We start from the raw sequence: 23,035 nt of genomic DNA on the forward strand, positions 1-23,035 counted from the left end.
GCTTCTGTAAAGTCTATATTATTGTGATTTTATCTCCAATGCTCCTCTGTCTTTCAATGATGACTGATAGAACAGTCCTTGCCATTTTCTATTTGGCCCCTGATATCTCTTCTGAAGACCTTGCAACAGTTTATTGCTTCCAGAAAGCAAATATCCCTGTTGGATTGGGAACATGCCATTAAAGAATAAAATAAAGAATTTACCCCAACTGAAGGATTCACTGGTGTAAAAATTACTTGAGACATATTTGTGTCACTTTTGATTCATGTTCACCATCCATAAATATTAAAATGCTAATTTAAAGTTACTTTGAGACCTCAAATATTCAAGACATTCTTACCATTCCTTGTTGAATGAAGACATCACCTCTTATATTATCAACTGGAATACAATGGCTGGCATGTCCATAACAGAAGCAGCTTCCTCGAACAACCATTTCATACAGAGCATAATAATACTTTTCATCAGGTCTGGCTTGCCTTCTCCACAATCGAGTATCACCCAGGGTATGAAGTTGAGTGAAATTGATCCGCAGATTGGTCAGTGATATTTGCTCTGAGGATGTCAAATCAGAAATTTAGCACGTGACAAGACTTGAAGTAAGCATTGTGGATGTGAGGGCTTCCAACTGTTTGATTGGCACCCTCTCATTAGTCGCAATTTCATCATATCCAGCCTACATCCTACTCTTTAATGCACAGGGAGATAGGCAGATAACACTTCTGAAAGCACTCACCATTAGTACTGCAAAGTAGAAAACCTTATTTGTAGAAATCGCTGGCCTGTGATTGCTCAACATAGAGAAGGGATATTCAGGTTAGTAATTGTAATGTTGGTTTTCCCTCATCAGGTGCATATAGAAGCCCAAAAAAAATCAAGATGGGGAAAAAGCCTTTCCACATGATCATCTTGCCCATCCAAAAACCATATCTTGCCACACTTATTAACATGCTGTATGTCTAAATTTAAATATAAATTCTAAATTTAAAATTAGTTCAGCCCGACAGATGATCTCATCTTGATACATACATCAAAGACTGGAGGTCACTATGAAAAAAAAGATTCATTCAGATCTACTAATTTTGCAAGGTCTGCAAATATCAGCTAATATTAACAATTGAGAATTGCCTACCTTGTATCTCTGTGCTGTATGGATTATGGATTTCAAAATGTGGATCCAATGCTTTAAGAACAACCTGCATATCATATTTAAAATAAAATTATTTTAAATTGAGATTTTGTTCCACTCCTTTGTATAGAAGCATTAAATTTTAAGATGGGTCATTAATATAGCTGCATGAATGATGTAAATACTCAAGAGGCTGTATTGCTTTCACGGCAAATGTTTCATTTCCACATAAATCATCTCAAGTGTCACAAACTGGAAGAGGGTGACAGAGATAAATGAAAATTGTGGATTGGAATAGCTAAAGTCACCCAGATACTTAAATTGTATTGAAGTTCTTGAATCTGTAACAATGAGTTATTTGAACATCGAAGAAGACATATACAGTTGGTTTACTAGTATTGAAAATATGGTGATTAAGTTAATTGTGATGCCCTACCTCTCCATCTGTTGATGGTTCAAGATCAGAGTATTTTGAATCACATATTACATCACCCACTCTCTGTGCAGGTCCAGGAGGGATATTAGGGAAGAAGCGTCCACAGTCATATGCAAAATATTGCAGAGCCTTCCATGTTTGACCATAATCTGATGATTTCTCCACGAGCATTGCTGCTGGTCGGAAGGTCTGAGTAATGAAAAATCAGAATGGATGAGAATGGAGAACATTGTCAGAAGAAGTTGAAATGAATACAAATCATTAAAAATTATTAGGAAGTGCATCAATTTAAGAATGTTTTTTTTCCAGATTGAGCGTCCCTCTGGAATTTCTCCCGATCAGAAGGGACTTTGTTCACTAAGGTTTATTGAGCCTTAGTTGCAAATTTAGTGTTTTTATTTAAACCCACAACTTTCCTTGGGAAGGTACTTTCAGCATCTGGGTTGTAATTCAGAAACACAAGGGTCACATAGAAAGTAAAATCTTTGGCTCCTAAATCACATTTCAAATGGAATAATTTTCAGTCATTCATTTTCGCATTCTTGTGGTGGAGAATGCAGATCCTGGAGTCTTCAGCCAAACACAATCTGCTGGAGGAACTTCAAGCAGCAACAAGAATGATCAAGCAAAAAGAGTGGTCAATGTTTTGAACTGAAAATCTTCATCAGGACTGGGAAAGTGATTCTTTTTTAAACTCTGTGTGAATAAATGGTAAACACAAGCAATCCGATACCTATGTATTAGATTAGATAATAATTTAGGCCACCTATACAAATTATCAGCCATTAATGAAGAAACTACAGGATGACTTAGAAATTGGAAAGAATTGCCACTAACTTTGATAGGGAGGGTAAATTGCTTTAAAATGAATGTCTTCCCAAGGATACAATACCTATTTCAATCATTACCAATTCCCTTAACAGAGAAATTCTTCAATGAACTAAAGAGAATAATAAGGAAATTCTTATGGAAAGGGGGGAAACTGAGAATAGCGCTAGATAAATTAACAGAGTGGTACAAACAAGGTGGTTTGCAGCTACCAAACTTTAAAAAATATTATAGAGCAGCACAATTAAGGTATCTATCAGATTTTTATCAGACAAGGGAAAAACCAGATTGGACCAAGATAGAACGAGATAAAATAGGGGAGAAGGTACCAGAACATATATTTTATAAGTGGGATGAAAAACTGGTGCAATATAAAAGTTCACCAGACCAGTTCCACTTCTGGGGTTTGGATGGATGGCTTATTTGCAGGCTGTGATTGCAGCTATCCCTTGCAGCAATTAATGCACACCTCTAATTGCCTTTGAGGAGATGGTGTTGAGTTGATTTTTTTTTATGTATTGCCATTTCTGCAGCAAAGTTCTCCCACAATGTTGTTAGGAAGTGAGTTTCCAATTGTTGACCCAGTGAAAGAAAAAGACAACAATGGTTGCTGTAGCGGTTAGCACACCGCCTGTACAGTGCCAGGGTGTGAGTCATGCGCTGTCTGTAAATATTTTGTATGCTCTCCCTGTATCTGCATGGGTTTTCTACAGGGGGTCTCCCCACCATTCGAAACGTACCGTGGATTGTAGGTCAAATGGGCGTAATTTGGTGATATGGACTCGTGGGTCAAAATAGCCTGTTACTGTACTGTATGTCGAAATTAAATTTTAAAAAAATTAAAGTGCAACTTATTACTGTAAGTGCAGCAGCCAATACACGCAAAACTAGCTATTGCAAACAGCATGCAACAATGATCAGATAGCCTTTTTTCATAAATGAATAGTGAGATTTCCTCAGTTTTTCTTGAAACTAGACTGGTGGGATATTTTGTGTTCAACTGAGGGGCAGGAATGGTTTCAGTTTAAAATTCTATTGTAAAGATGCCACCTTCGACATTGCAACACCCTGTGCTGCACTGACACTTGTTTTCTTTTCAAGCTTCTGTTACATGACTGCTTCTACTTTCACATCTTCTGAGCTTGTTTGTACTGTACAACTGTAGTGTGGATGCCTATAGCCCACAATGTATGGCAAGGCAGATCAAACTAACCAACAAATGCATCTCACAGCTGAACAATCATTACCATTTGTGACCAAAACAATTCGTTACTTTTAACATCACTAATTTTTTTGATGATTTAACTGGTTCTCTGTGACACCTACTTACATTCGTCTCATGCTCACTCAGTGTAAAGACTAGGCTTTGTTAGATTACCCACTCAGAGAAACTCCACCAGTTAGTTGTAGCCTGCTGGAAACTGAAATAGTTTCCTGAGTTAAGCAACCATGTTCAGATGGACTCTCGAAACTACATTGCTAAAATGGCATCATCGGAAAATAACATTACTTCTGGATGAATGAATCAAGATTCCTTTATTGTCATGTATATAAATATGCAAAATTTGTCAACTTTTGCTTGCCACAAAGGCACAAAAAAATGCACCCGAATCAAATTTGACAGTAGAGTGATTTAAGTAATTCCATTGTTACCAGGGATAGAGGAATTAGCCATGACTTCAATGCTGGTATCTTGCTTAGACAGGACTCCAATATCATTTTCTAAATAATGGTGGGAAGACAATACATTCAAATAATAGATGGCATTATCAAATAGGATATCTCAGTGAGGCTTTTTCACCTCACAGTCATGTGTCTGCCACTCAGAGACAAATGCATAACTTTGAGAGGGAGAAAGAGTTTCTGGATGCTTTTCCTTAAATATTGCTGCAATATGTCCAGTAAGCAGTTGACACATGTGGTATCACATGGTCCATAAATGTCACAGACAGGAATAGAATATTCACTGAGAAATTTCATGTGATTCTAGCACAGTTGAAGAAGGACTAATGAATAAGTTGTAGATACTGGGACAGGGCACAGAAAACAACTTGGAGAGCCAGCCTGTCTGTCTGCAAATGAATTAAGCTCCATCAACGTCCGGATAACTTGGGCATTCCAGTAGTTGAATGAAAGAACTTTTAAAATGTTTTAAACTTTTTAAAATGTTTTAAATGTTTTTAAACTTTTAAAATGTTACCTTGAAGGAAAGAATCAGATGACTGAATTGAAAGAGTGTTTCCAGATCCAGCTGAATGCTGACATGATGTACACCTATAACAACAGAGAAAATCAGCGGAATTCAGAAACATGACAGGTTGTAAATCATTGAAGAGGCTGCAGCCAATGTATGCTTGACGTGTTTCACAGAATTTTTTTTCCTCTCTGTGTTTGAACTCATGCTCCCCATTCTTTTCCAATTTCTCTCACCCAAAGTCATTCGAACACAGTTATGATTCCATTACCCTCATACTTCCTGAAGTGCTTGCTTACATTTCTCTATCCTGTGATGTTCCTACACCACCTCCAACAATCTCACAAATATCATTCAGCATGGATTTGATGAATCAGGTTTGTGAAGCTACTTCTGTTAATTTAGGGTAAAACACATTGCATTTAAGAGAAACCAGATAAAAATAACACACCTCCTTCCATCAGATCATTTATGAATTAATAGAGTTTTATAACATTTTTATAAAAGTGATTTCAAACAGCCAAACAGTTGTTTCAGGGTTTGAGTTCATCCATTTTGGATAAATAGCCCAATAACTGGCATTCACTAGCATTCAATTCAAGTCAACTTTGCTTTATATTGCTCAGATACATTTAATTAACTAAAACATACCAGTGTCTCATTATCCTCTGCTTTACATCAGCTGACAAAGTTAGGATCAACCTCATTGCTTTTCAGGTTGCGTGAAAGGAATAGATTGGATGAACACAGAAAGTCTTTTGCCCAAAAAAGGGGAACTGGTAACCAGAGGATATAATAACCTTCGGTAAAAGTAAGAACTTTTTTACATAGAGAAACAACCTGCAGAAGAGATATATGAGGCAGGTATTTTTGGAATGTATAAGAAACATCGGGCGGCACGGTTATCGTAGCAGTTAGTGCAATGCTGTTACAGAGCCAGCGATCGGGATTGGGGTTCGAATCCCACACTATCTGTAAGGAGTTTGTACGTTCTAATCATGATTGTGTGGGTTTTCTCTGGGGACACTAGTTTCCTCCCACTGTTCAAAAATGTACTGGGGGGGGGGTTGTAGGTAAATTGGGTGTAATTGAGTGGCACAGGCTCATGGGCCTGTTACCATGCTGAATGTCTAAATTTAAATTTAATTTATATGGATACATTGTCAGGGTAGATTGAGAGGGTTATAGACCAAAAACAGGCAGATGGGATGAGTTTTGGTGGAGCATTTTGGTTTTGTGGGCAGTTCCACGCTGTGTGACTCTGTGGCTCTGTGATTTTAATGTTTATTTCCAACAAATAGTGTTGAAAACTTCCCATGCAAGAATTAAATCCCAAAGTTCTTTTGGCTCCGTGATCAAGTTTCAGGGCCTGAAATTAATTTGCTCATTGCACTCGTTTTCATACATTGGCCTATTAACCTTTGAAATTGTTTGTATAATGTAGAATTAAATCAGATGATAGGTTTTCATTTTCACAGGATTAACATCAACAATTACATCTATTTGCATCCAGTCTGACTTTACAAACACTTTAATGTAGTCAGGTTTTCTGACATAGTTATGTTACACAACATGCATGTCTGCCTCTCTGAAATTAAAGATCAATGTGAAAACACAGCATCTGTAAAGTTAGATCTTGCATTGATTTGAAGGTTTTTATTAAACATAAAATCACAATGGTGTGTTTTTACATGTCTGCACTGATTTAAAGGTGTATTTTAAAAAAATATTTCTGAAGGCCAAAATTTGATCTTCAGACTGAGTTGAACCTTGTTCCTTTTGCCTTTTTAAAAAAAAATCTACAGGCTTACCATTTTTTGACTGCCACCATTTCTTTTTCCGATCTGGCGCAAATGCTGTGATAACATTTTCAATGCGATGACTGAAGCTAGAACTGATGGAGTTGAAAGTGAACCTTGAATCACATGTAAAACACTTTTTTTCATCCTAATTTTGGAAATAAAATGGAGAACCTTCAGTAAATGTTGAACCAGTGCATATAGCCTTATGTCAACTAATTGAAGCATTGCTCTCTGTTCTGTCGAACAGTTTTACGCTGTAAACATTTAGGAAGTGGCTTTGACATAGTTAGTCACTATCTAATCAAATTATTAACAATACTATATGATTCATTAGAATAGCACCACCCCCCCACAACCAATGGTATTCCAGGTGGCAGGGGAGCATGAGTTCAAACAGAGAGAGAGAGAGAAAAAAAATTCTGTGAAAATGTGAAACAGGTTAGTACCTCTTAACAGAAGAATTTCATTCCAACACATCAAGCATAACATTGGCTGCTGCAGGCCTCTTCAATGATTTACAACCGAAAGTACATCTCCAATTATCCCCCTCAACTGAGATCCCCGAGATCAAAATCAGTGAAACACAAGTGATTGTGTATTGTAGTGTCACTTTTTTTACTTGAATAATCTGTACTTAGAATAAGATATAATTATGGCATTCAAAAGACATTTGTGCATATATATGGATAGAAACAGTTTAAAAGATATGGGCCAAATTCAGGCAAATAGGATGAGACAGAATCCCAATTTGGTCAGCATGGACAAGTTGAGCTGAAGATCCTGCTTCATGTTATATGACTCTTTTAGCTCTACATCCCATATGTAATAGATAGAAATGTAATCCATTTTAAGTGCTGCTAGCCTTTCCAGTACAACCTCTAAAATTAGCCTATTCAGAATTTCAACTGCATCTTCCTTTGCTGAGTCAAGTAGCAACTTCTTCCTTGGTTAAGGACATGAGAAAGAGAGAGAGAGTGTGTGTGTGTGTGTGAGAGAGAGAGAGAGGGACGAACAAGGTGGGAGTGAGACAAAACTTTACTCTATTGACTATACAGAATGATCCTGTTACCAATAATCTAACAAGACATTATACATTTGAATTAGTTAGCTTGTGTCCTTCATAAACTAATAGGAGTTTAAAAAAATATATTATTGTATCTAAAAAAAAATTGATTTAATATCCGATGTCAGATTTGTTGATTAAAAGCACACTATTTTCCATAAAGCATGAATTATTTTGAATTTGTTAATTCAAACTTAGGAAAATAAATTGACGCTTAATTGTATTTCTTTTCAGCTGATATGTCCAGAAATAATAGTTCCTGCTTCATTGGATTTAAATGAAAATCAACAGAGCTCAGGGGAACTATATTGAATGAATATACAGTACATCTCCAATTATCCAAAATAGGATTATCCAAAATCCTCATTTATCTGAAAATTTTCAAAGCCGAATAATTTATCTTATTTTGTTCAGGTTGTTTTTTTTGGTGAGAATTAAACACTGTTACAAGTGATTTGCTATTGTTTTTACTGAGTCGTTTTTAAAAAAAGTGATCAGTTATCCTGGTATCGACCATTTCAGATGATCAGAATTGTACTGCAATTTATTACATTCTGTCCTCTGGAAAGAAAATCTCAGCTGCATTGGGACCCACTATGGTGCAATCTGATTTTGGAAAGTGTTTTAGTTACAAAATGCTTACATTTCTGTAAAAAGTTCAGCTCATTAATTTCAACTGAACACTGACATGACAATTAGTGGCATAATCTGTGTCAATTTCCATTAATACTTAACACTAAATGTTCAATGACTAAAATATCTTAAATTATTTACAATTTAAGTAACCAAATATTCACTTATCCCATGGAAAGTGAAATAAAATTGTATTCAGTTTTGTAGGAGATGGTTCTATTTTGATAACACAAGTTTCTTTCATCCTAAAGTGGATTAATGTCATAACATTGCAGATCTTGGCTTGTTAGGTATCTGTTTGTTCAGGACCATCCATTAGTACAGTATACATCTTAATAGAGACATGAACTAACATGTGGATGGATGATAAAATAAACTCTGACATAGCATGCCGTTTGGATTTTTTTTATCCCACCTTTGAACATCGTCATATGGAATCTTTTTACTCCTGAATGACCTCCATGAATCACTTACTTCTGCAAGGCGATGACTTGCATGAGAAGAAAAAAATGCAAATATTCGAAACCCCAAGGAAGTCTTCCGTACTCCAACATTTACAGTATAATTATAATGCTTTACAACTTGTTTCTGCATGACTGATACCAAATTATCTTGGCAGAATATTCTTGTTTTGGAACTGAAGGGTTGCAGCACGCTTTGTCATGTCTCCTTGCTCTTTCATGGTATTCAGTAGATCATGTTACACCATGATTATAAATGGCAGACAAAATAACAGTGGTACTGCAGTAGATGACAGTTAATATTCTGTCTAACGTTGTAAGTAAGCATTCAAATAAACTAGGAAAGTAGATCCAGTTAAAGAAGTGGTCATGTTCCAGCAGTTACTCTATTTAGCATTCACAGAAGTCAGGGAAATAAATTGCATGAAAACCTAATTATAGGCAATAAGATATTGTCAGTGGAATTGACTAATTTGTTACATTCTATTAACATGTCTGTTGTAGAAAGAGATCCTTCAGTGAAGGTTTGTAATTGAAAGAGATGAGAGCCTTTTTCATGTTTCTCCTGTCCCATGAACTCCTGAAATCTGAATGACACCCCACTGGATCAGGTGATATGCTTAACATACCTGGAGTTGATTGTGGAAATGGTAACAAGTGCTAGGGTTCATCAGCATCTTAACTAGAAAAAGATAAGGATTCTCATTCAAAGCATTCATGTGGTTCTTCAGTTGTAGTTATAGTATAGCTGGGCACTGCTTCATGTACATGCTAACGGCCTACCCTGTTCAACTATCAACCTTTTGGAAGCGTAGGATTTATCTGAGGATCTGAACAACTGGATATCTTCCAGAGCTGCTCCCTTTGGCCACCTGATTGGTTTCAAAACCTATATTTGTGTGCGGCTTAGCTTAATTCCAGAAATGCTTTGTGGGCTCAAAATAATTTTCTGCAGAAATGAGCAGAACGAATATCAAACACATCAACTCTCACTGCAAATTAAGTGTTACAGTGGTTTATATGTTTGGCACTTTATTCTGGTGGGTTTGCAAAAGAATCTTGCAACCAGTTTGATTTCGCCCTCATGATCCGTTGCCTTCAATTTGAAAATCTCACGTATGATGGGGACAAACACATGGTGAACTGCAAAGCAATTCCTGTTACTCCCCCTTTCTTTCAAAATGATATGAATTAATAATCAAATTTTCTTCAAGAGGTGCTTGACAAATGATGAAGTCAAGCTTTCGATCCAGGACAAGTTCATTGATTTTATATTCCTTTGGTTTCTTTCCTTCCATTTTATGAAAGGGGCGAGTTACAGTAGGAGTTTAAAGAGTTTTAGGAAGTCCTCTTTGTGAATCCAACATATGCTGTAACTGATACTTGAGTAATTTGACCTGAGCCATTATGATCTGGATCAAAGACTGTCAACTGTATTGAAAGTGGTAGTGAAGAATAGTTTAGGGATTCTGGCTAAAGTTGATCAAACACCAACAGTGTTACATCGTTCTTTATTAAATTAAAATGGCATTCAGAGGAAAGACTTCATTCAATTAACATTCCATTTGGGTGGCACGGTATGCCTAGCAGTTAGTGCAATGCCAGCGATTGCAACCAGGGTTTGAATCCCGTGCTGTCCGTCAAGAGTTTGTATGTTCTCCTGTGTCTGGGTGGGTTTCCTCCAGGGGCTCCAGTTTCCTCCCACCTTTTGAAACATACCAGGGGTGAGACACTTTAACTATCTCTGTTTTTGTTCTGGATACCTTCTCTTAGACTAGTCTTATCACCATCCTATCCAGGCAATTGCCTGACATTCGCATCTTCTATAATGATTGTATGTTACTCCTGCACTTTACGTGAATCAATTTAAAGGGCCTTTGTTGGATCAACTATTTTTATTATTATTCACAATACTGTATTTTACATGATTAAAACATCTTCAGCAAATACATATTTTAAAGTCATTGCCAAAACATTGATGGGACACACAACAATTTAAAGAGTCCAGATATTAAGGACATGGGATTAGGTGAATTATCAATGGACACATTTTTTCTCTTAAGCATGTACTAACCTGTAAGTGACTGAGGATGCAATATGTTTCAGGACCATTCAGGCCGCAGGTGGAGGAAGCAGATAGCTGACTGTTACGACCCACCAGCAAATCTCCAAGAGGTGGGTAACATGAGCCAGCATTGCAATCGTCTTCAGAGCAGACAAAGTTGATCAACACTACAATACAGATTTGGATAAAATAAATTAAACGCGCTGTTTGCATGATGTTTAGTTAAATTGTGAATGCAAGTTCCATATCAAAGGAAACATCTGGTTAATCCTGGAAAAATTCTCTACCAATATTAGGAGTCACTTTTTAGATTCTCATCCATGTTTTCAAACCCTCCAGGGCCTTGCTTCTCCATGTCTTTCTCATAGTCTCTTGCAATTTTGGCAATCCTGCAATTTGGGCCATATGTGGATCCCCGATCTTCAAGAATGTCAATCCTTTAAATAATCATCCCATTTACAGTGAACTGTAATTGGTTGCACTAACTTCTTCCAACCTCTGTTTAAAATCTCAAGTGGGAACATTAGCATTACATGTCATTTTTTATATATTTACGTGCAACTTGACCTTACCAAAAATCTTTTCTGGGAATTAAAATGGCTCCCCTTCCTAATATTTCTAATACAGACATGACACAGTATACAGGACAAGAGAATTACCATTAATAAAATCTTAATTGATAATTTCACAAAGCAATGAGTTAGGCGGCCAGTCCACACAATAAAACATGGCTCAGCTTGTATGGAACACACCCATTTAACTGCTGACAAACATTCATGTAGAATTGTGAAATATCCTTTTAATTACAGCATTCAACTAAACGACATGCCTCAGACACTAATCAATTTTTGATTGTGTGTTCTACAATGCCATGTTGAGTGATCATACTAGAATTGATTTTTAAAATATCTAACACCGGCACTCACCAGTTAGTTTTGAGAGCTTGGAACAGGAATAAACCACTGATTGCCAACTAATGTTTATATTTTATTTTTCTCCACTTGAGGTAACATACATCAGAAATTTCTTGCTATTTGAACTGCGGTGACTCCAAAAAAACAGTCTTTATTTCCTCTAAATCGATGTTTGTTTCACAGTAAGCCATAATAACTGGCCCAAATTTTAAAAAAAATTGTGTTTGCACAGCACAACTTTTAGTTTTGTAAATTCAATAAAATCCCCATTATCCAGAATTCAAACAACTGGCAACCTTAAGCAACCGGCAAAAAAAAAATCGAGGAAAAAAAAAAGAATAAATTTAAAAATTAAATAAAAGTTTAAAATAGTAGAAGTAAATGTTCTCTGAAGAACACACAAACCCTTGGTGAAGATGGGAGCAAACATTCAACTAGCAGAGCGCCATGGATGTGCCCTGCCCGGGGAAACTGTTTGAATAAAGCTCAAATTAAGTTGTGTTTGAATAAAATGGGGTTGGCCGGGATGAAGAGCCAGCTAATGCCGCTCTCTGCTGGGTTGACTCTTTCAAAGTGTTTCCCTATCCCTGCCTGGTAAGAGTCTTTATCTTTATTAGTGTATTATTAGGTATATTAGTAAGGCTTTACCTATAAACTTGGGGGAGGGGGGTTAATTATGATGGCGGCACAGTTACCATAGCAATTAGTGCAACACTGCGCCAGCAACTGAGGTTCGAATTTAAAATAAATTTTTTTAAGTTACTGGAATTATGTGATTAAAGTGAACTTTAGATAATTAAGGATTAGAATACTGACATTTTTCCAAATGACATTTTGCACTATCTTTGATCTTTTAAATTGTTAATTCTATTTATAGTTAAATATTTTATTCAACTATTATACTGTGAATAGAGTAATGGGTATTTTACTGTATTTACATATTTGCAGATGATTTAGTTGGAAATTTTAAGAGTGAGTCTCAGGCAACCAGAAAATTTGGACGAACCCAGCATCCGCAATCCCCATAAGTGCCGGATACCAGGGGTTTTACTGTATTTTAAATTAACTGCTATATCTTTTGCTATGTAAATTTGTTAGTGCAGTCAGGTCATCGAGCTGAAGGAAAGATATCATTAAGCTGGAAAGAGTGCAAAAAAAAATTCACATGAATATTACTGGGCTGCTGGACTAAAATTATACGGATAGGCTGGGTCTTTTCTCTCTGGAGTGTAGCAGACTCAGGAAGGAACATAGACAGTTATAAAATCATAATAGATATAGATAAGGTAAATAAGCATGGCGTTTTCCTAAGGATAGGGGGATTTAAAACTAGATGAATCAGATTTAAGTTGAGAGGGAAAAGATTTAAAAGGGAACTGATATGCAACTTCTTCTCACAAAGGGTGGTTGGTATATGGAACAAGCTGCCACAGGAAGTGGCAGAGGCAGGACCAATTACGACTTTCAAATTATATTTTGACAGGGTCATATATAGAAAATGTCTAGAGGCCATATAAGAGCCCCCATTTCTCATTGGGGGCCCTATATGTGCCCCATAGAACAATTAAGTAAAAGCTTTGTTTTCTTTTCACCTCTTGTAACATAAATATATTTGCTATTTTATGTGGTTGGTAGGGGAGAAGTATTGAAGAAACTAAAGCTTGACTGGTTCACAGGGACATGGGCCCATAAACCGAGCAGAGTCTTAGGGGTGCTATCACTGAAAAAAGGTTGAGAATGGCTGGTCAAGAGGGATATGGACCAGATGCAGGCAAATGAGACTCAGTAGGTCAGCATTGACAATTTGTGCTGAAGGGCCTGTTTTAGTCCTGTAGAACTCTATTACTCCACATCTTTTGTTTCCTGAACACTTTTGGGTGTATTTTATGGATTTTAGGCTGTTGATCACAAATTTACCTTAAATTTTCCTATCACTTACTACTTTTTTTTAGATATAACCTATTTTGTGATTTCCTGTGAAATTTTATATCTACTAGTATATTACTCATAAAGCAATCTGATTTGGTCAGTCAAAGCATACCTCAGTGCAGAGGCTATGCAAATGTTGTCTTAGGCCTGGGCATGATTAATCAGGATAGAAGCAGACAGGCTCACATATACTGATGCTGTGCATTACATTGATTATAGATTGAACACATGTTGATGCACATGCTCTTCAGGCAATAGTATAGTGAATGCATTTATTGTCGTCAGGAAGATTCAATACAGCAGAAATGTCTCATCAATGTCACAACAGCTGTGATACATTCTGTTACATTTGTGGTGAATATACGCTTTAATTATAAATTCAATTAAAATTAGTTTAATGTTCCTCCAATTTCCTATGTTGCACAGCGTCTAAAATTATCTTTGTGTTCAGCTTGAAGTTGTCTATCGTAATCCCCAATCTATTTTCAGGAAGCGAACCTTTTGAAAAGAATTGCTGTCCAGTGTAATTTGAAATTTTAAATGATTTTAGCATGCTTTTGAATGGTGGTGTATGTCAGAAATATTAAAAAATTCTTAAGATGCTTTGATGATTTTGAAAAATGGTTCAGCCAGCAAAAAGGATTAGATTCAGGATTTTTTGCAGCCTTTTCATCAGCTCATGTTGCCTCAATTCCCACTTTCATGAGAGATTTTCAGAAAACCATGTAGTCCTGTGGCATCACACCATTAAATATAGAGCTGGCTTTATGCAGGAAGTATCATTTATTATATGCCAACATTCCCTGAAGTATAATGCAGGCTATTTTCTGCTGAGCAATATAATTACTGCCTATTTCTTCTTCACCGTTATCTGTGCTCTTAGGTCTGTGATTAATTAGAGGACTGCTGCTGGAGATGGCCACAACTTCCAGCTGATATTGGCTTTGTTCATTGCAATTATAGTTGTGTCTTTTTCCATCTGCATGTCAATTAATTTGGAATTTAATCCACCTTCATATGTAAGAAAAATGGCAATAAATATAGTGAACAAAGGGCCAAGAATGTGTCAAAGATGGCAATAGAAAAATCATATTGGTGGGTTTCCACTTGCATCCCAGTTGGTCACTGTTCTATATTTGTCAACAATAAGCAGCTCATTTATAGTCTTTGCTGAAGATAAACCATGTCATTGGAAAGCTCATTCCCAATTAAGAGGGAAACATTTTTTTTTCTCTTCTATCACCGTTATTGCCCAGAATTTGTGATCAGTTGTGTCTGCATTTACCACTGGCCCAGGAGAATGGTTCAAACATGCTGTGGGAAATTTCCATGGCTAGTGTGGCTGAAAGAAACATGTCTGATCCTCTGCCTTGAGGCCTTATCATTAGCCCTCTTTTCACTGGCACCTCAGTTAATTGGCCATTCAGTGTCCCGGTTAAAGAAGCCATTTTTGCTGTTCCCACTGGGCCATTTTTAACAAGGACACTACCTGCTTTCACATTGACCTCAAATTATCCCCAGAGATAGGAGAGTCTACCTTCAACTGGAAACGTCCCGTGTGACTTGTCCTTTTCACACTGGGTTAATCAACTTGCTGGCATCAGCTGATGCTGGGGATGTGAGTAGGGGGTTGAGGTGGTCAATCCCTGCCGTGATTTTGCATGATTTGATGCTGGGGTGTTGATTGATTTGCTTTCCCACTGGACCCACTGGCTGTCAATTCCTAGGACAAGGTGCCAGTGAAAAAGATGCTTTTGATAGGATCTTCAGTAAACTAAATGCCTGGAGGGAAAGGTGGTGAACTGAACTGCTGAGACAAAAACTGATGATTGGGTGAGGCTGACTTTGCTGTCTGTCAAAGCTGTAAAAAACTTTGTATGTTTTGAATGTCTGAAGCTTTGTGAATTTTGGAGCAATTTATGTATCCATTCATAGATTTTATATTCTAGTTTGGATAGCTTTGTGATCTAGAAGCCAGTACCTTTATTCACTTATTTCTTAAAGATAAATAAATTAATTTAAATTAAGACATACATCACAGTAACAGGCCCTTCTGGCCCACAAACCTGCGACACCCAAATTCACAATTAACCTACGACCCCCCCCTATATTTTGAAGGGTGGGAGGAAACCGGAGTATCTAGAGAAAACCCACGGATACATGGGGAAAGCGCTGGATTTGAACTCGGGTCACTGGCACTGTAATTAGCGATGTGCTATCAGCTGCACCAACTGCAAATTTCAATACTTTGTAAAGCTGAAGAAGTTACCAAAATGACATTTTGCTTGAGAAGATGAAGACTGAAGTTACGATGGAGAGATATGTTGGAGGGGACATGAGAGAGAAGGGGTTGGACTGAGGAGAACTAGAATCTGCTCATCATCTAACTGAGATAACTTATGGAAAAAGTCAAAAGAACTGTAAAAGTAAATTTCTGAGATGCAGATTACCTGAAAATAATTATCCTAATGGATCTTTGAAGCTTTCTTCATCTTTTCTTAACAATACTCACCAATGAAAATCACAGTTTCCAGCTTCATCCTGTGTGATCTCATCAGAAACAGTGATATCGTTTCTGAAAGGAAGATATGAAACTACGTAAAGCCTTGTCCATACTGAGTCATATGATATTTCAAAAGCAGAAGTCATTTAGATTCTTATGAAAATGGAATTTAGTCTCCTTGTATTCAAGTACAAATGAAAAACACACAGTTACAGTGTAACAAATGGAGAATCCAATGTGTGGTGACGTTGAACTGCAGATACCACAGTGGTCACTTCCATTACTCAAATTACTCTATAATGAAACTTGGATTTCCTTCCGAGCTATTATAAAAATGTCCTGAAACTTGGCTTAGCTGTTCACTGCTGCTAAGTTGACTGCACTCTAATGCTACACTTCTCATGGTGTACTCATTGGGAGGCAAGGTTAATGTAGTGATTAGCGCGACACTATTAGAGTACCTGTGCTGCGTGTTTGAATCCGCTGCTATCTGTAAGGAGTTTATATGTTCTCTCCATGTCTACGTGGATTTTCCCTGTGTGCTCCAATTTCCTTTGACTTTCCAAAATGTATGGGTTTGCAGGTTAATTTGGGTGTAATTGGTTAGCACAGGTTTAAATGGCCAGAATCGGCTTTTACTGTGCTGTTAAAAAAAAGTCAGTGGAATAAAAACAGCCTGGAGTTTCTCAGGGAAGGGCTGGTTTAGTGGGTAGGTGAGTGTAGGCTAATATTCCAAATTGGGAAATAAGTTCGCTACTTCAAGTAACTTGGATCATGGGTAACATCTGACGGCAAATGTGAAGTAAACATAAAAGCAAGAATCTTCTTTTTCTTCTTCTTCTTCTTTGGCTTTGCTTCGCGGACGAAGATTTATGGAGGGGTAATGTCCACGTCAGCTGCAGGCTCGTTTGTGGCTGACAAGTCCAATGCGGGACAGGCAGACATGGTTGCAGGGGAAAATTGGTGGGTTGGGGTTGGGTGTTGAGTTTTTCCTCCTTCGTCTTTTGTCAGTGAGGTGGGCTCTGCGGCCTTCTTCAAAGGAGGTTGCTGCCCGCCAAACTGTGAGGCGCCAAGATGCAAGAATAGCAATGGCAAAAACAGCATTTATAAAATGAAAAAGATCTTAACGAACAAGAAAATAGTAATTGACGTCCACCTTCGAACTCTCAGCTTCCACATTCTTCCTATATTGATGAATGGCTGCAGGTCATGGACCATCACAAATGCAATGGAAAAAAGAATCAATGCAGCAGAGATATGGTTTCTCAGAAGAACACAATGCATGTCATATACGGACAGGATAACAAAGAAATTCTACAAAGAACAAAAACAAAATGTACATTAATTAAAGAATCAGAAAACTTCTTTGGACACATCAGGTGAAGAGAATCATTAGAACATTCAGTTACAACTGGAAAGCTGGAAGGAAAAAATAAACAGGCAGACAGAGAATCAAAAAGATCGATGGATTAACATAATGGTTAGAAACAGGGGAGACAACAACTACAATTCGGAGAGTCAGAGACAGTGATGTTCACCCACACTGAATGGCAAGGCACCCAATGAACAAGTGTAGGCACGGGCAGGCAACATAGTAAAATCTGGGCCAATATTTGCTGCTAGTTGAAGGAATTATGTGAATGCAAATGGAAGAAGCTGAAATAAACACCAAGTAGGTGCCAACATAAAAACTGTAAGTCATGACTAAATATTCTTCTCTCTTCTCTCTCCACCCTTTGCTCTTCCTCTCCTTTTTCCTTACTCCCGTCTTCTCTCTCAATTATTTTAATGTGGGTCTGTGGCTCAATTCTTTTTTTCCTTTGCATCAAAAGGTTATCTCAGTCCAGAGATCTTAGTGGCAGAATCTATGCTGGCACTCCCTCATTCAAATGAGGGAGTGCCAAATTACTGGAGGCATCATTCCTCAGATGATATGTCAAACCAAATTAAATGGTAATCTTCCAGTGGAGAACAGAGACATTCTTATGGTATTCCAGCCAATCCCTCAACAAATGTAACCATTATCACTTTAATCATTATCTTGAAGCCATGTGTCTGACACAGTGGAAGATAACACTAGACAATGAATATATTGCTTCCTGAACACCTCTGCATGCATTTTATAGATTTTGGGCTGCTGATCTCAAAAATCACTTTAAAAATTTGTATTCACGTACCTTTTTTCTGAATATTACCCATTTTGTGATCTCCTGTCATATTTTAGTCCAGTAGTATATTGTCCTCAAAGCAAGCTGTTTTGGTCAGTCCAAGCATGCTTGGACATCCACTCAGTGCAGGTGCTGTTTTAGGAAAAAGGCATTTAAAGATGTTGAGAATTTTCTTGGAAACGACAGACCACCAAACTACATCCAGCTGATTGACAACATGTTTCAAGCATATAAAACCATGAAATATATGCAGCATCAATGAAAATTCATTTGCACTTTGACTTCTTCCCTGCTGAACTTGGTGCAGTCAGCGACGGACATGGTGAAAGGTTTCACCAGAATATTGCCACCGTGGAAAAGCAGTATCAGGGCAACTGGAATTCATCAATGCTGGAGGATTATTGTTGGACACTGACATGAGAGGCATCAGATGCAGAGTACAATCGAAAATCAGCAGCAAAATATTTTTATGTCAGTCGAACTAATGCAACATGTCGGCGTCATTATGTGATTAAACATATTAAATTCAATAAAAGTTTCTCCAACTTCCTACGTGACACAGAACATCGGAAATTATATTTGTGTCTAGCTTGATGTTGTTTATAATAATCCCCATTTTCTTTTCAGGAAGTATACCTTTTGAAAACATTTATTGTCCAGTGTTATTAGAGGTGGAATAGGAATGTCCCAAGACAGAAAAATCTGAGCAAACATTTCAGGAAGTGTGAGGGTAATGAAATTAGAACTGTATTGGAATAACTTTGGATGAAAGGAATTGGAAAAGAATGAGGGAACATGAGTACGAACTCAAAGTGTAATCGATTCCCTGTAGCATATTGACAGCACTTCTAAAATATTTTCAAGTCCAGGAGGAGCTTTGGAGGTGGTCAAGTGCTAGCCATGTTGTTGCATCAGAGCTCCAGCCACCAGACACAATCCTGACCTCTCGTGTTATATGTGTGGAGTTTGTACATTCCTGTGACTACTTGGGTTTCTTCAGGTGCTTGGGTTTCTGCCACATCCCAAAGATTTGTCATTGGGTAGTAGAGTTCACCAGTGTAAATTGTCCCCTGTATGTGAGGGTGGGAACTTGGGGACAATAGGTTTCAGAGAAAGCTAATCAGGAATGGGATTACTCTCAGAGCTGGTATAGGATACCTCAGATGTTGACTAGTAATATAGTGAAGGCATAACATCTTTACAAGCTTTCTTTTTTTTTCTGCTGCACCAACATTTCACAACTCACCACGCTGACAAATAAGCAAAAGCTGTTTAAAATTATACACATGAATTCAAACATTTTAAATGGAAATATGGAAATAAAGTGAGAATGAGTTAAATTTGTTTTCATTATTATCCCCTGCTTACTTCTACTTCAGCTGAAATCTTGGCCTGTTCTTAACTCCACAACTGGGGCATTACTTGATGTAATGGCATAAAGTAGGACAGACAGAGTAAATTGACATTGACAGTAGTTGAGATGTCTGCACTTCAGTCAAGACATTGTCAGTGAAAGACAGGCCAGGTCAGGGATGTATTGCTTGTGGCTGTAGGCATTTCTTTGACTGATCCATCAAGGTAGCATTTTAATTATTGCAATAGCTTACAATTTATTGTTTACCATTGTATTATGAAGGTCACAAAAATACCCTTTGGTTGAAAGTGGACTGATTACCTTTTGCTCTTCACCAGAGAGTAGTAGGTAAATTGAGTTTTGTGATGTGCGAGAAGTAATTGCATGTTGCAAGATGCATTGACTCTGTGCACTAGTATGTGCAGTAATTGTAGGAGAAAATCAGTTTTGTTTCTTTAAAGGAAAACCATGCCTGACAAACCTATTACAATTTTGTGAACAGATCACAAGTAGGGATAGGCAGGGGAAATGCAGTGGATGTTGTGTATTTGGACTTTCAAAAAGGCTTTTGACAAGATGCCACACATAAGGCTGCTAAACAAGACGAGAGCCCATGGAATTACAGGAAGGATACCAGCATGACTAGAGCATTGGCGGATCAGCAGGAAACAGAGTAGGAATAAGAAGATCCTATTCTGTTTGGCTACCGGTTTACCAAGGGCTGGTGTTGGGGGCCACTTCTTTTGTATATACATGATCTGGATTATGGAAGAGGTGGTTTTGTGGCAAAATTTGTAGATGATACCAGAATAGGTAGTAGGGGAGGTGGTGTTGACACCGAAAGGCTGCAGAGAAACTTGGATAGATTAGGAGAATGGGAAAAGAGGAGGCAGGTGAAATACAATGTGGGAAAATGTTATGCACTTTGGTTGAAGAAGTGGATGGGCAGACTATTATTTAGATGGGAAGAAAATTCAAATTTCCAAGAATCAAATGGACTGGGAATCCTTGTGCAGGATACCCAGAAGGTTAACCTCCAGGTTGAGTCAGAGGTGACGAAGACGAATGCAATGTTGGCATTCATTTTTAGAGGAATAGCATATAATAACAGGGATGTAATATTGACTCTCTATAAAGCTCTGGTGAGATCTCATTGGAGTACTGTGTACAGTTTTAGGTGCCGTATTTGAGAAAAGACACGCTGGCATTGGAAAGGGTTCAGAGAAAATTTACTAGAATGATACCAGGAATGAAAGCATATGAGGAACAATTGTTGGCTCTTGGATTGTACTCGTTGTAGTACAGAAGGATGAGGGGACCATTTGAATGCTGAAAGGCCTGGACAGAGTATATGTGGCAAGGATGTTTCTCAAGTTAGGGCATTCTAGGATGAGGCATGACTGCAGGATAAAGGGTGTCAATTTAAAACAGAGATGGAGAAAAAATTCTTTAGTCAGAGGGTTGAATCTGTAGAACTCATTGCACAGGCAGCTGTGGAAGCGAAGTCATTGGGTACATTTAAGAGATTGACAAGTATTTGATTAGTCAGAGCATCAAAGGTTATAGGGAGAAAGCTCAGGAGTGTGGTGAATCAGAGGATGGATCAACATGATTAGAATGGTGGAGCAGACTGAATTTAAATTTAGACAAACAGCACAGTAACAGGCCATTTTTACCCACGAGTCTTTGCTGCCAATTTACATCAAATTAACTTACGCCCGCTGAATGTTTTGAATCCGGAGCCCCCAGGGAAAACCCACATGGACATGGAGAAAGCGTACAAACTCCTTACAGTCAGAGTGGGATTCGAACTCCTGATCACTGGCGTTGTAAAGGTATTGCACTAACCGTGCGCCTACTTGATGGGCCAATGGGCCGACTTCTGCTCCTATATCTTGGGATCTTGTGAAAAAAGAGGTTTCCAACCCTGCCATCGTAAACAAAAAGATGGCCAATTTGTAAGCCACTGCTTGTCTCCTACAATTGCTGAGATTTTTTTTTTGTTCCTGTCTAAATTCTGGAATTCCTTTATAACCATGAGAGCACGTTCACCAGAAAGGCAGTGGCGGGTCAAGAAAGGGGCTCATTAGCATCTTCACAAGCATAAGACTACTATCTTGTCAGCAATGCCCACATCCCATAAAATAAATGAAATAGAAATAGGATCCTATGAGATGGTCAGAGGACCATTTACTAGTTTAAAGAGACTTGGGCCTGCTTTCTCTGGCCAAAGAAAGATCAAAACAGCAAACCAGACATTTAGCTACATTTGCAGAGGTGAGCCACTGAGTGATCTCGGCTTCTTGTTTGCATAATTTCTGAAGGAGGAGCAACATAGAAATCAATCTGCAGACTTGGCTAATATTCCAAAATTCATTACAGAGGTCACTCCCCTTAGTGCTAAATGCAAATATTTGTCAATGGCATTGCATACTGAATCAGTTTTCTCTCATTACAAAGGGAAAATTTAATTTAATTGATACTTCAAACAAATTTAAAATTCAACAGTTAGAAAAAGCTCTGTGCGCCTTATGCCGTTGGACAGTTATCCCCAACTTTTTTGGGGGGCTATGGGCTCCCTTCCCTGTGAAGCAGTCAAGTTTAATTGGTTTCGCCCATACTTCTCTCTTACTGACTACATTAAAAAATATTTTGTTTTTTTCAGTTTTAAATGTGCTGTGGCCCCTGTTGAGAATAGCTGGTGTAGAATATTTACACAATACCGTTTGCAGAGAGAAACAATGTAATTTTAACAGTAATAATTCTAGTGCAACATTTGCAATGAATGTTTGATAGAAGTCATTTTTAATGAAGGAATAAACATTTCTACATGCAATTCTTCAATTCTTATTTTGAATCTATAAATCTTTGTACAACTGCATCTTTTGCTTCGATTTGCTGCCGTCTATGAAGTTCCACTGGATTTTTAAGTAACTTGAGCTCCAAGAGTAGGCAGCCAGCCAGCTGTTCAACTTGCAAATAACGATTGTGGCAGCAATTTAGACACACAGATGAGCTTTACAAAGTCTCATAATGACTGAAATTTAATGCACAAAACTATTTTAATTTGGCACTATGCTTTTTCATTGAGAAAACAAATCTAAGTGATGATTTTTGGCATGATTCACTGAAAAGCATTAGCATTTGACATAAATAGAAATATCACGAAGGAACCCTCCAATAAGTACAGGTTGAGAATGAGTAAAGAGCAAAATATTCAGGTAAAACATTCAGGGATATCCATTTGATTTGAAGAGAATGTAATTTTGTTTGCCTACCTTGGCTTTTCCGTCCTCTTGTAAAGCATATGCTTAACCAGCAGAATAATGTACAAGTAAAAGCACACCTGAGATGCATTCAATTAAAGCATAAAATGCTGCCCTCGGGCCACTGGGTGGGGAGGTAAAGGTATTTCATATCAGAATGTGGACATGAATAATTCTGCTGCATGCTGTCTCTTGTGGTGGCAGTTGCCAGCAAAGCATCAGAACTGTTGGCTTTTAATTATAGAATTTAGATCAACTATTTATTCACAAAACTAAAGCAATGAAGTTCA

At 37.6% G+C, this 23,035-nt stretch overlaps 1 protein-coding gene across 1 annotated transcript in view; it reads right to left on the reverse strand.

Moving 5' to 3' along the window:
- The window catches only part of lamb4 (laminin, beta 4), a 95,132-nt gene extending 72,302 nt beyond the window's left edge, over nt 1-22,830 (reverse strand). Inside the window, exons 1-9 of the mRNA XM_069909449.1 lie at nt 22,758-22,830; nt 18,135-18,257; nt 15,967-16,029; nt 10,621-10,778; nt 6,399-6,534; nt 4,594-4,667; nt 1,566-1,754; nt 1,133-1,196; nt 341-555 (exon numbers count right to left, since the gene is read on the reverse strand). Coding sequence (XP_069765550.1) covers nt 341-555; nt 1,133-1,196; nt 1,566-1,754; nt 4,594-4,667; nt 6,399-6,534; nt 10,621-10,778; nt 15,967-16,029; nt 18,135-18,174 — 939 coding nt within the window. The 5' untranslated portion in view covers nt 18,175-18,257; nt 22,758-22,830. The remainder of the gene's footprint in view (nt 1-340; nt 556-1,132; nt 1,197-1,565; nt 1,755-4,593; nt 4,668-6,398; nt 6,535-10,620; nt 10,779-15,966; nt 16,030-18,134; nt 18,258-22,757) is intronic.
- Between the last annotated feature and the right edge of the window lie 205 nt (nt 22,831-23,035).

This window comes from Narcine bancroftii, chromosome 13 (assembly GCF_036971445.1).
Source record: "Narcine bancroftii isolate sNarBan1 chromosome 13, sNarBan1.hap1, whole genome shotgun sequence".
In the NCBI taxonomy this organism is placed as follows: domain Eukaryota; kingdom Metazoa; phylum Chordata; class Chondrichthyes; order Torpediniformes; family Narcinidae; genus Narcine; species Narcine bancroftii.